Source organism: Haliotis cracherodii, unplaced genomic scaffold, assembly GCF_022045235.1.
Source record: "Haliotis cracherodii isolate W230 unplaced genomic scaffold, xgHalCrac1.p SCAF_2, whole genome shotgun sequence".
Lineage (NCBI taxonomy): Eukaryota > Metazoa > Mollusca > Gastropoda > Lepetellida > Haliotidae > Haliotis > Haliotis cracherodii.
In genome coordinates this window covers 76,859,629-76,881,298 of record NW_027266275.1, presented here as the reverse complement: position 1 = coordinate 76,881,298, position 21,670 = coordinate 76,859,629, and the positions used below count along the sequence as shown (strand labels likewise).

The window sequence follows — 21,670 nt, the reverse complement described above, 5'->3', positions numbered from 1 at the left end:
ACAAAACACTACCGCTAGATTTATGACAGTAAATGAATAATACTCAAAGGTAGAAGCAGCATAAAAAATTGACATACATACCACACGTTACCGCACCTACCACACTCTGCATTACGAAATGTCAAAACACTACATTCAGAAATAACTAAGTAATGACATTTAACACTTCTGAGGAATCCGACTTCTGTGAGCACTTTAAGAGACACCATGTCGTGAAAGGAAGAACATTCTAGGACGGTGTAAATTGCCAATGAATTATCATTATCATTTTCTATTCAAACATTAATGTACAGCTAAACTTTGGAGTTTGAGATTACCTTCAGAATGTGTAAAATGTTTTAGTATTACATCAATAGAACAATGCATGTGTAAATGTGATTACAATCCTATTAAGGCATCTTTCATTTTGTTTGTTTGTTTAATACTGCACTCATCATTATTCTAGCTTATGTTACTGCAGTCTGTAAAAAATCAAGTATGGACCAGACAAGCCAGTGATTGACATCATGAGCATAGATCCACACAATTAAGATACAATGACATGCAAGTCAGCAAGCCTGACCATCGATCATTTAGTCTCCTCTTACCACAAGCATAGGTTGCTAGGGACCTAAATTCTTCCATGGAATCCATTAAGGCCTGTCCCCAACTAAAACCTTTCTCCTTCTTCAGTCCCTCTGACTCCCAATAAGTACTTATGCACAGAAAGCCAAGCATGCTGCTAAAATGTATAACCACCTGACTCTTGGCGCCCATAAGCTTTGCCAGGGATTAGTTCAAAACAACAATACAGTCTATGACTCAATTCCAGCTGAGCTAGAAAATGGTAAAATGGCATCATCTCATAATTCTTCAGCTTACACAAGACTGCTGTCATTTATTGGCCTTTTTCTCTGGTAACCAAGGCAACGTACATCACAAGTTAAAATTGTATTCTTAAACTCATTTCTCAAGTTGGCTTTTTGTGCCTTTATTAAACTGCCAGGTATTTATCCCGTCTTGTCTCTGCTGTTCAAGATGCCTCAAGTTCTGAGATCACTGATTTTGCCATCAATCCCGAAAAGGGTCAGGTTTTTGTTCCGAATGTCTATAAATGAAATCCATCAAGGACCTTTGTGGGATATGTCACTTCTGAGACCCACCAAAGCATCAATATACCAGATAGATTTATACTGGAACCATGAAACGTGGCTTTACTGGTGCTTGTCACTAAGTATTCTTAATTGGTACGACTGCATCTTCACAGTGAGTTACAGTGCACAGGCACTTAACCATTAACGGGTCAACTAGAGTATCTCAGAAAAGACTAAATTAACCCTACGAAGGTCAGACATACATTATTGTGCACTTGAAGCAAGTTCCATCAACTTTCCTCGGTGGACTTATTGAACTCTGGGACATTCAATTGCCCTCCATCTGTCTTTGTTGGCATGTTCTTGGTTGACCTTGCAGGGGCCAAATTAATTTCAGTACAGCTCTCCCACAAGCATGTTATATGGTTCCCTGCAAATCTCTTTAAATGTCCAACAGGTGTCACTGAGGACTTTTCTGAATAAATCCTAAATTTTTTGCTTCCCAATTTAATCTGGCGCCAGCGGTGCAACTGTTTTGGTGAAGGTTCCTAACATTGCTGTTCATTGTGTGTACTTGTGTATCTTGTTTTCACCCTTTAGGGAGTAAAAGCAGAAGTTGCATCCCACTTCGCCCCGATTATGTTTGTTGATTTGTAAACGTCTGAGACCTGCATCACTACAGGCTTTCCTCCGACATCAAGCTGACACACCGTGATATAACTGGAATACCGTTTCAAACCTACTAACATAAAAAGGTGAACAGGGATTCAGACCCAAGATCACAGTTTTATCATATTCTAAAGGCTAGTTTCCAGTTTCCACCCTTGCTGAACTAGGCTCAAAATTCCAGGCTCAATCATAGCACCACCAGTGCCTATCATGAGCTTTGTCCCTCCTACTGACCAATCAGGTTCCATCTCTCTGATCACTTGCATTTGCCTCAAGCAAAATGGTGGCACCCAGGCAAGGTGATCTGATCAATAATCAATATCTATAATGTAATAAAACAGGTCTCACCTCGCGAAGTGCATCAAATCACATGAAAAGATTTGCAAAATATCTGTCTATGGCCAGTTGCCGGTACATATGCTTTGCACATCCTGCACATTGAATTCCATGTGTTTGCGAACTTGATGTCCAGTTCATTACGCGATTTTGATTGGACAAGGCATAGACTTGTAAGTCAAGCCAAAATGTAACTCCGGAATTCCAGCCTAGTTTGGGACGACACATGCATGACACCTTGATGGCATACTGTTGATTAGCTTGCGTATGGTTGCCCTTGGTATCGCCCACCATTCCACTGAAGACCGACCCCAAGCTGGGGCCATGTGCTGGGTCTCCGGGGTACACTCTCTGCCCCAAAACATCCCAAACTGTTTGGGTCACAGCCCTCTGCCGGACACCTTGCAGGACACCTTGCTTCCTGCTGCATAGAGCCATTGTGTTATGGTAGATATGGAAATTCGCCTTCTTGTTATTGTATGGAATTCTCTATTGATAACAGGAGAAGATTTTAATCTTTTGTGATGTGCAATTGATGTGATGAGACAATCTTGCCCAGGTATCACTGTTTAGCCCTGCCACGCCCAGGTTTCATTGCAACACCAAACATTTTACGGTTCTTATCCCCCAGCTGGGCAACTTTTACAGTTTTTAACTTGCTGAATATCCGGCAACTTGGGATATTGATGTCCCCCCACCACCTCCTCTACTAGACCAACCGATTTGCCATTTTGTCCATTCAATGAGATACTGTCTTGGAGGCATTTTTAAGTGTGTACTCAGCTCAGCTGCATTAGTGATTGTGAGTTTCCTGTATAGGTGCACACACATGTGCATCACGTACTATTCATGCACGATGTAACAAATGCCATTGCAATTAGATGTTCAGATGCAACGCCACGGTATTGTAAATGTACACCTCAATGATCGCTACATGCAAGGTGATGTACAAGAAACACCTGCACACCTGTGACGATGTAGTGACCTCGGGGGCCACAGCTGCTAGGTGTTCCACAGGTGTTCCACAGGTGTTCCACGGGCATTACAACACATACACAGGGGTCCCCCTTCAGTCTGTGACTGTACATCTTACCACTTGATTCATTAGCCTGTCCCGTGACTGTCCACGTGCTTGCAGAGGTAGAGGGTTCAAGAGGACACATGTGGCTATGTGCCAATACATGGCAAGGAACCACTATTACAGCACTATTACAGCAGTATTTCAGCACTATTTCAGCACTATTACAGCACTATTTCAGCACTATTACAGCACTATTACAGCAGTATTTCAGCACTATTACAGCAGTATTTCAGCACTATTACAGCACTATTACAGCAGTATTTCAGCACTATTACAGCAGTATTTCAGCACTCTTACAGCAGTATTTCAGCACTATTACAGCAGTATTTCAGCAGTATTTCAGCACTATTACAGCACTATTTCAGCAGTATTTCAGCACTATTACAGCACTATTACAGCACTATTCTTGTCAAAACCAGGGAAAACATGGCTTGGTTATAACAAGAAGCAGAAAGTTTGAGTGTTGTTATAAATACATGATTTCTACAGGGATTGAAAAAGCTAATGCAATGTTTAAAATCTGTGTAGAATTTATCTTTTGTGATGGAAAAAGATATAAGAAAATCACAAGTTTTCAGAACTGATTAATGTGATGGAGAAATCATGAGAAGCTGTTGATTCTCGAATCAATGGGCGCTAAGGGATTTCTCAAACTTATACCATTGTATGGTTTATATATATTTCTGTATAATTTTGCATAAAGACTGATAGTTGCGTCAGTTTCACTTGTTAAAATGCACATTCAGAATGGTCAGTGAACGCCTGGGTCACATCAACTGTAACATGGTTCAATGGATGGTCCTAGGTGGCTCAAGTTCACTACTGTAGCAGGTGTCTTGCACGTCTTCTTACTGAAATATCAAATCTTGTGATATTTGCAAACATGGAGACACAAAGGTCTGGTTGATGTCGAACATGTCAGATCTTTTTTGCAAGAAAATACCAAAATATTTGAACTATTAAGTTATGAGTGTTGTCAACATGTTTCAGCTATTTGTAGATAATTTCAAACCAGAAATCAACATGTGAATATCCATTCATAATTGTCAATTGTCCACTTTAATCATAACTGAATTGAACAAGGGGACTGAGTGAATGTTGTTTAACACCACAGTTAGCAATATTCCACCAATATATTATACAGCTCATCATTCGACTTTTGTACTAGATATATCTAGTACAAAAGACCAAAGATAAGTTGTGTCTCCATGTTTCCAAATATCACAAGATTTGATATTTCAGTAAGGTGACACTTTTTTTATTTCTTGGTTTACGAATGTGCCATTCTTTCAAAGTCCAAATGTTAAAAAAATAAAATAAATGAAAATTATCCTTTTTTTGATACGCCAATCTTTTTGTTAAAAAGTTCAAAAACAAGAAAACAAAAAAAGATTTCATATATATATATATATATATGGATATGGATATGCCACAAATATGTTAATAATCAAATCTGGTCACGGCAAACCAATGACTGAGGGCATGAGCAACCAGCCTCGACACTGGGGGATGACACCCAATCAGCCAAGTCATAGAGCCAGGCTACCAAATCCTCTTGTTCTATCTAGCAAGAAAACAATATCAGTCCTCCTTATCTACATCTGAGCAACCACATGCTGACTTGACAGCTACCCTATTTCAAGCAATACAAAAATACAAAAAACATATTTTCACCACAGGCTAATCTGGAACAAAACGGAAACAACCTCTGGTTACTGAAAGATGGCTCCATTTATGCTGACAGCTTCTGAAATAATTAAATATAAAATACACCACTTCCCGTCAATGTGGAAAATATGGTGTGAACTGTTCATAAATAGAAGCTGATATATGTCCTTGTCAACGCATAAGGACACTCCTAAAACTCCATGACGATAATAGCATTTTAGCACAAGCGAACTAATGGATTTCACTCTTCAGACTGACGGGATAATTATAAAATTGGACAATTCCTCATCCTAAACAAGATACACACACCATCAGAAGCAGCAATCTCTTCTGTACCTTCTCCGAGGATGACAAGAAGATGATGTGGAGTGAGTGGGTTAGATATACGTCTCTGGTTTTCATGCTACTCCAAGAATACAATATATTTCAGACTGACATTGGACTGACTTCAATGAATGTTGCATGTGGCGAGTGTTCTCGATGAGTTTGATGTCACGATCCTAAGAGGCTGAGATGGACAGAAGAGGACTTTGATGGAAAGAAGGACAGTGTAATTTAAGAGACAGTTCTGCATGAAAGTAAGATTATACATATCTTACTTAGAGAATTGATTGTGATTCCCACTGACAAAGAAGCTCAATCAGTAAGCCATGCAATCATCTTTATTCAGCCACACACACACACATCGCCCACAACCGAGATCACGGGAAGGATCCTATTTTGTATATCATCCCTTCCAAACCTCGAGGGAAAATTCTAATTTTGACTTGTGAATACAAGACTCATTTCTTAACCTGATAGTCATAATGAAGTACATTGGAAAAGTTTATTAAAAAGTTTGGACAAAGTGTGAAATATGAATGCATGACATTGGATTGGCCAGGATGACCTTGGGACTTCTATATCTTTCTGTCTAGACAAGTTAAATCCAATATTTATTGATAAGCAGAAGAGAGAACAGTTGAGATGAGTTGAGATGAGTTGAGGTGAGTTGTGGTATGCTTGGTCTGAACACCAGCATGGACGTAATGTGATAATTCTACAGAAGTTATACCCCTGAGACTTTGGGTTAAAATCGGACGTAACAAACTTGTGAAATCAATGAAAGGATTAATTACTTTGCCCTAAACCAACAGACTCCTCACCATCCACAGAATATTCATGTTATCACCTCCTAGGTCTAAATATATGGAATTTGGAACAGATAACATTTGGATTCTGTGTGTTGCAGAAGCATATCATTTTCACCATTATTTCACTTAAAAAGCATTAGATTCTCTCTCATGCAGTTTCTTGTAAGGTTGAAACATTTGTTTCAATCAAGCTGAAAGTGGAAAAATCGATCGTTTCATAAAACAAAACATGAAACTGACATCACTCAGATACCATTTTCCATGAAAATAATTAAACATTGTAGGATGGTGGTCAGTTAAAGGACCCAAGCTAACTCTGGAGTTTGATGAGTGAGTGGGTGAGTGAGTGAGTTGGGTTTAACGCCGCTTTTAACAGTATTCCAGTTATATCACGGCGTGTCAGCTTAATGTGGGAGGAAAGCCCGAAGTGATGCAGGTCTCAGAACCTAGAAACATAATCGGGGCGAAGGGGGATTCGAACCCACAATCATAGGTTTCTGGCGTGGCCAAGGGACACAACTCTGCACAGCAAATTGTGGCGCCTTAGACGACTTGGTCACCCGTGCCCCCCTGGAGTTTGAGTACTGGGTATACTTCTTTCCAGATTAGAAATGTCAGTCATTAGTAAGATGCAATCTATAAGCTTGATTAGTTCTAATGATTCAAACACACCTTCCAGCATGGAAGTCACCATGTATCATATAATGGGTGGGTTTCTCGGCAGGATAAAGCCAACGGATAAAAACGATATCTGTTGGGGTCATATGTGGATAGAGATGCAAATATCAAAGGTCAAGTATTGACTACTTTCAGTGTTTATAAACAAACATGGCGTTGCCCTTGTCATTCGGCAATTGAGTCAGAATTAACCATCGGGAATCTGGATAAACTACAGAGACAATTGCTATCATCAGAAGAACAGTCTAATATACTTAAAATCAGTGTCTAACTGTGAAGTAGCTATGGCATTTTCTAAGTTTTGGTTTAACTTTGGAGATATAAATTCTAGAAACAATTTTGCGAGGGCACTAGGCCTAGCCAAGCGGGATCAGTACACATATCTGTGCTTGTAGACCTCTGCGGCTCGAAACCTTTCCCATAAATTAAAATGGTTGGATTTGGCCGAAATATGGTTGAATTGTTACCTTGTTTCATTTTGTCGCTGTGTGTACATCTGATTGCACTTTTTAACGTTATGACAGGACAGGTCGACTGTCAACAACGTCTGACTGTGGCCATGACTTCTCATAGACTAGGGTTAGAGTAGCGTCCCTTTGACAAAGGGCAGTTACTCTAGCAGACAGACCGATGGATTGCCACGAAAGGCAATTAAAAACAATTGTTGTTTTGCATATATGTTGCTTCACCACTGTATAAGAAACAGATTTCAGTTGGAACTATATTGGCTACTGTGACTGTCCGACTGACACATCACTTACCCTGTGACGTAATAAATATTAATGCGCGCATTCCAGGAAAACTTGCAACGTTTAGGTAATGTTTTTGAGAGAGGGAAAAGCGATTTTCAAGCACAGAATTAAAGAATGAGCGAGTGAGTGAGTGAGATGGGTTTAACGCCGTTTTAACAGTATTCCAGTTATATCACGACGTGTCAGCTTCATGTGAGAGGAAAGCCCGAAGTCATGCAGGTCTTAGACATTTACCACTTTGGTGAAACCCACGAGCACGGGTATGGTGCTGACAAACCTAGAAACATAAACGGGCCGAACCGAGATTTGAACCCACAATCATAGGTTTCTGGCGTGCCAAAGGGATGCAACTCTGCACAGCGAATCGCGGCGCCTTAGACGACTGGGCCACCCGTGCCCCCAATTAAAGAATGACATCATATGATAAAGAGGTTACGCGAGTGTGTTTGGGGATGGTAAATTTCCTGTGTCGGGAATAAACAAGGCCAAGGCGCGTCAAATACAAAGTTTATTCAGAAAGCAGGATATTTACCATCCCCAAACACACTCGCGTGATAGCCGCTATGTAACTACATCTGCAGAAGAACCACTGACATGTATCAGAAAGTTAGTGTTAAAGTTTGTGTAGGTGTTAATAGTCTCAAGTTTGCTCATTATCAAGTTTGTCTGGTGTTCATGATCTGCAATCTCTTGTAGAAGCCATGGTTTAATCATTAAAAACAAAACAAGAATACATCAGAAAAAAAATGGTCTCAGAAAGCACAAATTCCTGACAGCTAAATGATTGTTTGAAAGCCGAAGACAATAGACAGATACATGTTTCTATATGTTCGACTTTAAATAGACATCTTGTTGGAGTAACTGTCACGTAATACCCATTAGAGACTTGTAATCTATATGTTCCAGTTAAACTTGGTGATAAAAGTGTGAAAAAAAACAACCTATCAGTTGACAAATATGGCTGCTGTTTCTAACATTGAAACCACCACAAAGACTACTGCATGTGATCAAGTTCAGCTCATGAATGCCCAACCACTACAAACTCGAACTGCCTTGGATGCACATGGTATGTTACAGATTTCATCTATTGTCATAGAAATGAAACATCACATATGTGTGTGTTTTTCGTTTTTTTTGTGTGTGTTTAAGCCTCACAAAGAAATATTCCAGCTATATGATGTCCGCCTCTAAATAATTGATCCAGTGATTGATATTAAGAAGAATGCCAGCTTTCAATGACATGCATCAACCAAGTAGACTGAGGCTGACCACACAATCCATTAAGTCACCTCCTCGACCAGCTTAGGTTGCTGGGGACCAAATCTAACCCAGAATCCCATGGGATGCTTGTATGTAGAGATACGTCTGCCGTACCAGTCTGAGGGAGCCCATAATCCAATCAATCATATGTCAGACCTAATCTGTTGAGTCATCAGTATCAGATTAAGATAATCCAGGTCTAGAATCTCAAAGGGCGGTGTATTTGGTGAGCTTGAGTTGAGCAACATTCAGCAAGCAGGTACTTCCAACATCTGATACACAATTTGCAGAGGTTCCATTGTATCATGGAACATGCTATTACTCAGGCACTGTTAGACCACTTGATCATGTGATCAGGCTCAATGTCTCATGGTCAATAATCTGTTAGGTCAGTGTTACGTGCGTGCAGCATTCTTCCCTCTCTGCACTCTTGCTGACATGCATGTGCTTCTGAGACAATGAAGGGGCAAGGCTTGTCCTGGTGGAGACACACAGGGTATCCAGTTTGTCTAGCTTGATAAACATGGGGTCCCAGGTTTATTTGTACTGACACTGAAAGGATACCCTGCAGGTTTCATCCACTGATAAACAAAATGTACCAGGGTTGTTGTGTTTGGTAAACAGAGATCCAGGGTTTGACTGACATCCACAGGGTACCAGGTTTGACTGACGCCCACAGGGTACCAGGATTGACTGACACTCACAGGGTACTAGGATTGACTGACACCCACAGGGTACCAGGTTTGACTGACACCCACAGGGTACCAGGATTGACTGACACCCACAGGGTACCAGGATTGACTGACACTCACAGGGTACCAGGATTGACTGACGCCCACAGGGTACCAGGTTTGACTGACACTCACAGGGTACCAGGTTTGACTGACACTCACAGGGTACCAGGATTGACTGATGCCCACAGGGTACCAGGATTGACTGACACTCACAGGGTACCAGGATTGACTGACACTCACAGGGTACCAGGATTGACTGACACTCACAGGGTACCAGGATTGACTGACACCCACAGGGTACCAGGATTGACTGACGCCCACAGGGTACCAGGATTGACTGACATCGACAGGGTCCCAGGATTGACTGACACCCACAGGGTACCAGGATTGACTGACACTCACAGGGTACCAGGATTGACTGACACCCACAGGGTACCAGGATTGACTGACACTCACAGGGTACCAGGATTGACTGACGCCCACAGGGTACCAGGATTGACTGACATCCACAGGGTACCAGGTTTGACTGACACCCACAGGGTACCAGGATTGACTGATGCCCACAGGGTACCAGGTTTGACTGACATCCACAGGGTACCAGGATTGACTGACACCCACAGGGTACCAGGATTGACTGACGCCCACAGGGTACCAGGTTTGACTGACATCCACAGGGTACCAGGATTGACTGACACCCACAGGGTACCAGGATTGACTGACACTCACAGGGTACCAGGATTGACTGACACCCACAGGGTACCAGGATTGACTGACGCCCACAGGGTACCAGGATTGACTGACACTCACAGGGTACCAGGATTGACTGACACTCACAGGGTACCAGGATTGACTGACACTCACAGGGTACCAGGTTTGACTGACACCCACAGGGTACCAGGTTTGACTGACACTCACAGGGTACCAGGTTTGACTGACACTCACAGGGTACCAGGATTGACTGACACCCACAGGGTACCAGGATTGACTGACACCCACAGGGTACCAGGATTGACTGATACACATATAAACATCCAGTTTGGTTCCCAGTTGACAAACAACAACTTGGTAATCAGTCAGTCAGCCATCATACCTCAATAACATACAAACATTACAATATCAGTGTCACTAACATACTAAACCTGATCCATCAATTTGATATTCATGGAAATTGATGCATTAGAATATGATGAAGTTGAAGGGGATAGTTATTTCACAACCTAATTCTGAAATTAAGTTTTATAGCACATCAAAACAAGGTCCCACTATAGTATGCACATCTCTCAAATCCCACCTCAATCATCTAATGGTAACAACATAATATAACCTTGAGGTGTTGTGCTTAACTGATACTTCTTGATCTGTCACATACTGGTTGTGTTAACAGGACACACACTAGAAGACTCGTCACACTGATCCAGCTACAGTACATGCATGGCTGGTGACAGGTTCTCAGTTTCCTGTAGCTCACACTTGTCATGGCCTTCACCTTGTTCATGTTATCTTGTTTTCAACTCAGAGAAAGTTAATTAACATATCACAATGAAAACATGATCAATGTTTCACTGGATTTTTAAAAGTTCAGATAATTCTGACTTTGAGATTGTTCGATTTAATGGAGCAGTAAAATATATATTGTCAATGCAAGAGAATAACCAGTCTAGATTCCATTTCGAGTAAGAGCAAAGTTCAAGGTGAAAACTGTGTTCAAAATCCTTAAAAAGAGAACAGCGGTAAGATAATACACTCTTGCTGCCAAATTACACACTGATACTGGCCACACTGCCATGCACGTTTTCAATTCACATTTGTTTCAGGTCTGGCAACCATATTGAATTTTCAATTTTGATCCTTTGCAAAAAAAACTAAATGTCCTGACTGTCGGAAAGGACTACAACAAGTTTCACATCACTACATTAAGCAGTGATGAAGAAATTGTAAATGTGTCTCTCCTTTCTATGGATTCTGATGTCTATAGACGTCTCTTTGGGCGAGGTGAGTTTAAAGAGATGAATAAGAAAAAAAGTGTTCCACTGACCACAATCCTGGGGATATGTCTCTGCTCCCCCGGTCCGTATACACCAGCCAGTCTAAGAGCACATGTATGCAACACACTGCCATCTACTGTCTGGGAACCATTGGCGCCAAGAACCTTCTTCTCGGAATGCATCTTCGTCAGTGAATAATATTCTGTGAACTAGGATGCAGAAAAGAAGCAAAGTGTGAATAACATATTGAATATGTATGTTCAATTTCACATTAAATCCCCAAGACACTTTGTGATGTTTTATTGCATCACATACTATGGAATTATCCTGCAATATGGATAACAACTTCTTTAATACTGTAAAGGCGAGGTTTTGGTATAGATCCTTATACCAGTATAAGGATCTATAGCGAAACGTCACCTTTACAGTATCAAAGAAGTTGTTATCCATAAATTGTGTCTACTTTGTCATCTGTCAACTTCTAAGTAATGCCTATCAAACAATTCTGATAAATTCTTATAAATATATATAAGTGAACAATAATAACTGTTTATCATACTTATGAAACCATACACACACAAAAAACTGTAGACAACAGTACAAAATTGATGACAGAATTCAGCGCAATAATTCAACACAAGTCCTGCCCATTTTATTATCATTATTAGTGGGTGTGGCCTATGTTTTTTTCTGGTTTAAGGAAACATAAATGCAAAAAGCAAAAGGCTCGGTTAGCCAGTCAAATTCCATGGAATCATTTGCAATTCATTTATATTGACTGACTGAGTATGGTTTTACGCCGCTTTTAGCAATATTCCAGCAATATCACGGTGGGGGACACCAGAAATGGGCTTCACACATTGTACCCATGCTGGGAATCGAACCCGGGTCTTCGGCATGACGAGCGAACGCTTTAACCACAAGCTACCCGACACAATTCATTTATAAGTTCTAGACATTGATAATTCATATAGCCATTCCTTCAACACCTGATGCAAAACATGCTAACAAACAGAACATCCTACAACTCCAGTGTCTAAGCATCTACTTTCTTTGTTCTGTCTCCTTGATCTTCCAGTGACTGAAGTAAGGGGAGATGGGGTGAAATGGGGTTTAATGTCGCCTCAAATATTATTGCAACGTATCTGTCTGTCTGTCTGCATGTACTAGTCCGGACTTATTCCAATTTTATAGTGCTAGCCCACTGTGATACCATGCCACAGTTTTAACGTGAATACCCCACTCAGACACAGTATACTGACTCCGAGCCGACCAATCCTTGTTTTAGACCCTTAATGCCAAGCACCAGGCAGGGTAAAAACAACTACCATCTCTTAACATCTTTTGGTATGACGCACCCAGGGATCGAACCCCAGACCTTCCTCTTTCCGGGCGGATGCTCTACCATTAGACCACTGGTTCTGACGGAAGTGCAGTGACCTCCGAACAATTCTTGCAATACAGTGAAGGTCATTCAGAAATCAGTAATTACAACAAATTACATGATATCATTACAGAATCCAAATCCCGATGGAGTCTGGGTTGTGAAGATTCTCTCCCAGATGGATTCGGATTAGTATCACATTATCTGGCATCTCAGGAGATCGTCCGTATTCAATCGAGCTGCAAGTATAATGTCTTGCAAGGGGGTACGATTATCTAGAAATTCCCTGTACAAAGATCTCATCTTGAATTAAAATGTCTATTGCCAGCCTGCCCAGACGGCCTGCTGACTGAAGTCAGAGAAATTAGTTGTGACAATATTGTCTCCGCACCTAATATCACTTCAATTACAATATTTATGATATAGGTATGGTAACGAAATGATGGCGACATAGTCTGGCTTTTGATGCTTGTCTAACTGAAGACCATTATGAAGGATGTCAAAATATCTCATAAATATCTGTGAGATATCAAAGGTATTAGGAGCAGATGGCATCTATTTTCAAATTAGGCCTTGTTGACGAGACATCAAAGGAGCGAAAAATACATTTATTCATAGCTATTAGGTCTCTTCATTGGTGACTCTTTAACATAATGTTTTGGATTAAGTCTGTCAATATGTAAACTAATTCTATATTTAAGATACCTATATTCATCAGCCTGTGTCAAAAATTAGTGATGAAAGAAATGAAATATATGGTTGTCTAGAGATTCGTTCTGTGACTTCTTCAAGGCAAAGCAATTGGGGGGATGGATGGCAGAGTCGTCTAAGGTGCCGCAATTTGCTGTGCAGAGTTGCATCCCTTAATCATGTCAGAAACCTATGATTGCAGGTTTGAATCCCAGTTGAATTATGTTTCTAGGTTTGTCAGCACCATACCCATGGTTGTGGGTTTTATCAAAGTGGTATAAAATCTTCTGACACTCTGGGATTTTCTTCCACATTAAGCTTATACACCATGATATAACTGGAATACTTTTCAATGTGGTGTTAAACCAAACTCATTCACTCACTCACTCACTCAAAAGTGATATGTTGGATGAGTGTTTGGGCAGAGTTTATCAAACATTTGCAAGGCCGGTTTAGTCATTATCTCAAGCATGGCAGTCGTAAAGCCTTGTATCATGTGTCCACCACAGGCCTGAATGACTGCATAACACCTCCTGCCCATGGAACCAAGAAGCCTCGGAGGACACCTTGTAGAATGGTGGCCAATCCTACTGAAGAACTTGGTGTAATTGTTGAAGATTCTGTGGTCCTGGTAAATATTGACATAAACGCCTTCCAGCTCATCCAACAGGAGGTCAATTGGAATGACAATCAACGCCTTCCAGCTCATCTCACAGGAGGTCAATTGGATTGACGATCAACGCCTTCCAGCTCATCCCAGAGGTGGTCAATTGGAATGACGATCAAGGCCTGTCCAGCTTATCCCACAGGTGGTCAATTGGATTGACGATCAACGTCTTCCAGCTCATCTCACAGGAGGTCAATTGGATTGATGATCAACGCCTTCCAGCTCATTCCAGAGGTGGTCAATTGGAATGACGATCAACGCCTGTCCAGCTTATCCCACAGGTGGTCAATTGGATTGACGATCAACGTCTTCCAGCTCATCTCACAGGAGGTCAATTGGATTGACGATCAACACCTTCCAGCTCATCTCACAGGAGGTCAATCTGATTGACGATCAACGCCTGTCCAGCTTATCTCACAGGAGGTCAATTGGATTGACGATCAACGCCTGTTCAGCTTATCTCACAGGAGGTCAATTGGATTAAAGATCAACGCCTTCCAGCTTATCTCACAGCTAGTCAATTGGACTGATGATCAACACCTTCCAGCTCATCTCACAGGAGGTCAATTGGATTGATGATCAACGCCTGTCCAGCTTATCTCACAGGAGGTCAATTGGATTGAAGATCAACGCCTTCCAGCTTATCTCACAGCTAGTCAATTGGACTGATGATCAACACCTTCCAGCTCATCTCACAAGTGGTCAAATGGATTGATGAGTGGGGGGAGTATTATTATACTGTAAGAGGGCGCTAGGTGCTTGCAGAGCTTGCACAGTTAAGTTGCCCGATATGAACAAGATCTGTTAACGAATGCTCCTCACATCAAGACATTTTCTGGACCGAATCTCCCAACTTCTTGTACATGTTTGTATAACACTCATTCTGTCGCTGATACAAACAGGTCAGACCATCTCTGAATGAAAGGGAACTCATCATTAAACCAAACACTGCACCAAGATTGCCATCTTCTAGAGGCAAGGGAGTTAACTGACTATAAAAGTCCAGTTTCCACCCTTGCCAAACTCGTAATAGCCACTGGTGGCACGATGGAGCCCAGAAATTCCAGCCTAGTTCACCAAGGGTGGAAAGTGGAATTTTACAGTCAGTTAACTCCCTTGCCTTGGGAAGACGCAACATTGCAGAAACTACTGATGATGTAATCGACACCACTGCAGGTGCTCATTACGTTACACTAGTAAGCCCTTCCCTTCTGGATTCTGGCAACTTGTAAACAGGACGTAAACCATAAATTTGTGTTGCAGTATATTTAAGCATTGACTTTGTATATTTTCTGGTTCATTGAAGTGTGATAAAAAAAAATGGCGTGCAAACTGTACCATGAATATGGTGCTGGCAAACCAAAAAACATAAGCCTGGCGTATCAGGGATTATGATGATAGGTTACAGGCATGCCTAAGGGTCGCAACTCTGCACAATGAATTGTGGTGCCTTAGACAACTGAACCAGCTATTCTCCCATCACGGCTTAAAACATTCCTTAAGACCTAAAAAGTCATTTATCACCCAGCCTTGTCCAAGAAGAATAGATCAAGACAAAAATACATCTCAACACATCATGAATGTGATGCAATGCAAATACCGGTACAGCCCGGCACCAGTCTATACAACTATACTGCAGGGTATGAGATAATTCGGTTAAATCACAAATTAGTGACATCATGAATGGTGGAGCCAGTAAAGAGAGAGGGTTGTTTTGGGGGATATCTACCTTTGCTAATTACAAGAAAAATGTCATCTGCATGGAATTTTAGATGCAAATTGTGAATACGTCCTCAGATCTAGTGATTGCTTCTCACCTTGTCCTCCGTGAGATAGGGCAGACTCTCATCTCCGTCGCGGATCTCCTGCCCCCCGAAGACAACATTGTAGGTGCTGGTGTACACCAGTCTCGTCACATTGCAGTCACGGCAGGCTGAAAGTACAGTTGGCATTTAAGAGAAAATCAGTGAAAATGACTCAGCCCTACTTTCAATACTACTGCTGAAATATAATCAACTGTACCTACATATGGAATCAAACTCTGGTGTTTGGAGTACATAACTGAACCACTTGACTACCCGATTGATGCCATGAGTCCATTTTCAAACAACGGTATCAGTATAAAAAAATACTAACAAATTTGATTAACGTGTGTATCACTCTAAGAAGATGTCAGCAAATAAGTTCCGACCTCAGATTCGGTCTTGTTGGGATTAGTAAAACTAGTATGTGGGTCAGGGATAAGACAACCTTTCCGTGTAAGACACTGCCACCTGGTGTTCCTTCAACAAACTAAAAACCCTGCCTTGGAAGAGATGTATTAAATAGTGACACAGTCCATTACACATTGAAGTCCCGTTAATCCAACATGGTTGGTAAAAAGAAAAATGCATATGATTATGTTGGATTAACAAAATTAAGAAGTATCACATTCATGACTACATGATACATAATGATACAAATATAAAAATGAAAATGAAATATTCATATTGTTATGTTACATTGTAAGCGGAATATCTTTTATTATGCAACCTCTAAGGTTAACACAAAACTGTTGACTGATTAAAAATACTTTTGAAAGCACAGTCTGGAATGGAAGTTGCCAGTTTGAAACTAGTGCAGGGAAGCTCAAGAAAGCTACTTTCTTAGTCGCTTATGTTGACTTCCTGTTAGTCATTTCATTGGTTTGCAAAAGGTGGATCTGACGTGACCTGTAATGGAATGTTGCGAGAACTTGTATCTGATTTTTATGAGATGGGAGTAATCTAAACATGTGATATTATTAAATCCTGTTTTGTTTCTACTTAAAGCATTAATTCTTTATTATTAAGAAAGTTTATCTCTGCAGCCATTGTAATATGCAGCTACTAGTTGACTTGTCTCCCATCAAAACACAGGTCTGTGTACTCGCGGACAGTTGACCACAGAGTACACTGATCACTGTGTCAGATTAACGAGACTGATTAATGATTGAGCTCAGTAATTTGCTGTAAATTAGGTCGGAGTGTCAGAGATGAGTGCGAGACTATCAGATAAATGGGTCAAAATAGAACTTTAAACAAACCCTTTCACTCACTACCCCAGAACATATGAGGGGTGTTCATTAAAGATTTCCCCTGACCCACTTCCGATGGACCTAGTGGAATGAAACTTGTCATAGGTATTAGTCTTTCTCCAAATAGGAACCACCAAGAGTTACACACTTCTCCCATCGTTGTATGCAACTTTGGAGACCTTGCTTGTAAAAGCCCTCATTTTGTGTCTCAAACCAGGACTTGACTTCAGAAATCAGTGTTTCATCATCTGTGAAACGTTTTCCCTTCAAAAATGACCACATGGTTGGAAAGAGGTGGAAGTCAGATGGTGCAAGGTCAGGAGAGTAAGGAGGATGTGGAAGGATTTCATAGCAACAGGACCTCACTTCTGTCTGGGCAACATGAGAGTTGTGTACTGGAGCATTGTCTTGCAGAAGACGGACACCCTTGGTCAGCATGCCACGCCTCTTAAGCTTGATAGCGTCCTGCAAATTCCGCAGCAGTGAAGCAGCTCCTGTAATTGTGGTACCCTTTGCCAAGAAATCCATCATCACTATTCCGTGCTGGTCCCAAAACACCGTGAGCATGACTGTGCCTGCAAAGGGTTGGACACGTGCCTTCTTTGGGGGTGGTGACTCCACATGCTTCCATTGCATCGACTGAACTTTAGTCTCAGGATCATAGTGATGGACCCATGTTTCATCCTGTGTGATAAATCTGTCAAAAAAGTTTGCCTGGTTTTTTTGGGCACATGTCCAAAATATCCTTTGAGCAATTGACTGGTTCCTGCTTTTGGAGAGGTGTGGGCAGCCTGGGAATCCATCGTGCAGACACCTTATGCATGTTCAAATTGTCATGGATGATTTTTTCCACAGACCCTACACTGATCTTGACATCTTGTGCTTACTGGCCAACAGTTCTACGTCGGTCTGCCAAAATGGCGGTCTCCACTTGATGGCTGAAGGGGGCGACCAGGAATGGCAGCTGTTTCCACAGATGTCCGACCACACTTGAACTGCTGATGCCAGTGTTTAATAACGTCATATGATGGGGCATCTTCCCCATAAGTTGCTTTCATTTCATCGAAAGTTTGTTTTGGTGTGCGACCTTTCAAATATAATAACCTAATCACTGCTCGGTATTCTACTGGCTCCGTTGTCACACCCTACTCGATCATAACACCTGTACACCAGAACACATCTTACATAATATGTCACGTGGGGCCCCTTTAATGAATCCAGTTCAATCACTACCCCAGAACTTATTTTACACAAAGTGGCAGAACGCTTTTAATGAACGCCAAACCATCTTTATCTTGAACACATTTTTAAAGCTACATGCACTGTAATGAAACACTACAGCTACATCATAATGGCTGAGTCCCTTTAATGCCAAACCTTCTTTGTACGTTGCAACACCATGTACAAGAAAGTGTTTTACAACAATGCTTGGTCAGTGAAACACAGCTAACGGAAATTGGACAAGTCTCTAAAGACCGGCTCTCCTCATCAGGGTATGAAGAGCATGGGCTAATCAGGTACTAGATTTCTCCGCAGGAAAAAACTCAAATCAATGTCTGTAATACAGTGATCATCAAAGTAGACAACAAGTTGGATCACAGGGAGACCCTGGCTGGAAATGACCTTTCTTGTCGTAATTATCAAGCTTGGAGAATTGGCTAGCTTTACAGGAGGCTGAGCTTTTCTTGGGATGAGAACTGAGAAACTTGGCTGCTGGGATGAAAAGAGATTTAAAGGGACTTTCTCTCAATTTCAACCTCTTTACAGTTGTAGTAATTTGCACACTTCAACTGAGGGGCTGCTTGGATGAAATTTCCTACAGTTTTGTCAGTTTTAACCACTTTTAAGTTTAGTAAACTACGGTTATAACAAACTCACAGGGACCACTAATTTGTGAAGATCTGGGGTAGAATAGGTCTTCAGCAACCCATGCTTGCCGTAAATGGCAGCTGTGCTTGTCATAAGGGCCAACTAACAGGATCGGGTTGTCAGGCTCTGTGACCTGTTTGATGCATGAAATGGTGCTCATGATGTCAATCAATGGATTGTCTGGTCCAGACTTGATTATTTACAGCTGGAATATTGCTGAGTGCGGTGTTAAACAACAAACAAACTAAAACTGATTTATATACAGCCTATATACAGCAAATGGAAGGCATCAAAACACTGTTTGTTTTATCTGTCAGTTAGTTTTAAGCGTGTTCGTTATAAACATAGTTTACTGTATCTGATAGGTACTACTGCAAAGACTGTCATTTGTCATGGCCATGGTGTTCTTAAACTTATTTTGAGTAGTATATCTACATTTGCACTGTAATGAAATTTAAAGAGGTTTCCTCTCAAATTTGGCCTCTATCGTGAATATTTGTAGTTGCTGAATAGCTGGTACTTAAAAATATTAACACAAATAAATCAATACTGTCATTACAGATGAAAGGGTTCTTTTGTCATTGAGTTTACAAAGTTTTATCATACAAAAATTTTATCACAAGAGAATAAACAGCCAAATGGAGATACCTTTTAACACAAAAATTACACCTAATTTTGTATAATAAACAACTTTGTCATTTTTGAAATTAGAGTACTTTAACCATTAATTTCACATTAAAACCAGTCTTAATGCCACTCATTATCTCAACAAACATCACAAAACTATTTTACGATTTCATTAAGTCATCATTATCACTTAATACATAATAAAAATCGGCAACATCGTGGGATTTATATTCCCTAACAACTATTTCCATCAGAAGCAATGCATAGTGTGAAGGGCTACAATTATAGTCCATCTTGCCCTGGGGGACAGTGGACCCCAGATGGCGATCTATCGGCCACAAGTCCCCTGTAGACAGACACAATAGCTCAGAAACTATAAACATACGACTAAGGAAGACATTCTTCCATTGGAAGCCACTGAGGCCATTCCTAGTCCATTTATAATTCAACATCTTCTCGTCCAGTCCTCGTGAACAAATGATGATTTATTTGAACATCACATTTCCTGGTAATTTTCTCAGGTTTTCATCGAGTCAATTGGTCCCAACATGCAATCAGGTATGGTCCGAAATTGTAAACACATCGGCCTTGGGTATTAATATACCTCTGATGTACATGCTGTACAATGAAGTGGATGCTGCTGAGGTGGGTGATGCTGATATAGTTAACCTTCATGTACATTTCTGAAAGGGGTTGCCTGGTGATCGGAGGAGCATTCATTAGATTGTCATCCCAAAGTTCTTTACATTGAGTGCAACCCATTCTTCATATTAACTTCCTGACAGGTGCACCGGTGGGGCAGGATACCCTATCTTTTCACAAACACCTGGTATCATCATTGTTCAATAGTGATTCATAATTATAAACACATGCTTATGATACAGTCAGAACCATACAAGGGACTTTTAATAGGGATTTCTTATGATTATGGAATTATTTTTAAAAAATTTATTATCATTATTTTAATTTTATTTTTTATTATTATTATTATTATTATTATTATTGTTGTTGTTGTTGTTGTTAACGTGATGTTAAGCTTTAGAGTGAGACTAGACTCCTTACAATAGACAGTGCCAACAAGTTTGATTTAGGTCAGAGAAGAGACACACTCAACTAATAAGATGTATCCCTATCTAGTAGTCAACTTTTATGTTAATTACACAGAGACCTCTTGGTCGCACACAACTCCTAGACTTTCTCTGGTAAAGGGCCCTTGACTGTTGAGCAGAGTCTCCCTTTAAGGCTTGTACAGATCATGCTGACTGCACTGTAGATGTTTGTATTGATCATCATCCTTGCCAACACAACAGATGTTTTTATGACAACACCAATACTGTGAGCTCACTGACTACACCGACATAACACAGCTCCCACTGTCCACACATCCTGGTGGTCTCTGTGTTGTCTTCTCCAGGGTAACACCTGCATCATCAACCGGGAATCACATCCAAGTCTCCATCAGGTTTGTCATGGGTCGCCCAGTTTCAGCCATGTTGTAGTAGCCTCCGGGAGTGATACTGACACACTGTATCTGTTGACTGATTCATAGACATCATGACATTTGAACAAGCAGATGTGCTTGAATCACACCAGTCCCCTCTAAGTAGGTGCAACATGCTGTGCAGAGTTATGTCCCTTTGCTGCTGCCAGGATTCCTTTGCTTTGTCATGGTTTGAATCTCTGAGTTGCCCCTGAGTTGCCCCTGTACTGACCCTTATGCCAGCAGTGTCACAAAGTTTTTCTTCCAACATAAGGCTGATCCACTAGCCATGTTGCTGATCCACTAGCCATGGTGCTGATCCACTATCCTAGATGTAGATCTCCTGACCATGATGCTGATCCACTTGCCATGGTGCTGATCCACTATCCATGGTGCTGATCCAATATCAATGATGTTGATCTACTAGCCATGATGCTGATCCACTATCCATGATGCTGATCCACAATCCTTGATGTAGATCTACTGGCCATGGTGCTGATCCACTATCAATGATGCTGATCCACTAGCC

The 21,670-nt window shown here is 41.0% G+C and overlaps 1 protein-coding gene across 2 annotated transcripts in view; it reads right to left on the bottom strand.

Annotated features, from left to right (window-relative positions):
- LOC139468534 (short-chain dehydrogenase/reductase family 42E member 1-like) overlaps positions 1–21,670 on the bottom strand; it is a 334,803-nt gene that overhangs the window by 58,975 nt on the left and 254,158 nt on the right. For both annotated transcript variants that reach the window (XM_071250570.1, XM_071250568.1), the window contains exons 5-6: positions 15,928–16,043; positions 11,420–11,578 (exon numbers count right to left, since the gene is read on the bottom strand). In XM_071250570.1, the coding sequence (XP_071106671.1) occupies positions 11,420–11,578; positions 15,928–16,043 (275 nt within the window). The remainder of the gene's footprint in view (positions 1–11,419; positions 11,579–15,927; positions 16,044–21,670) is intronic.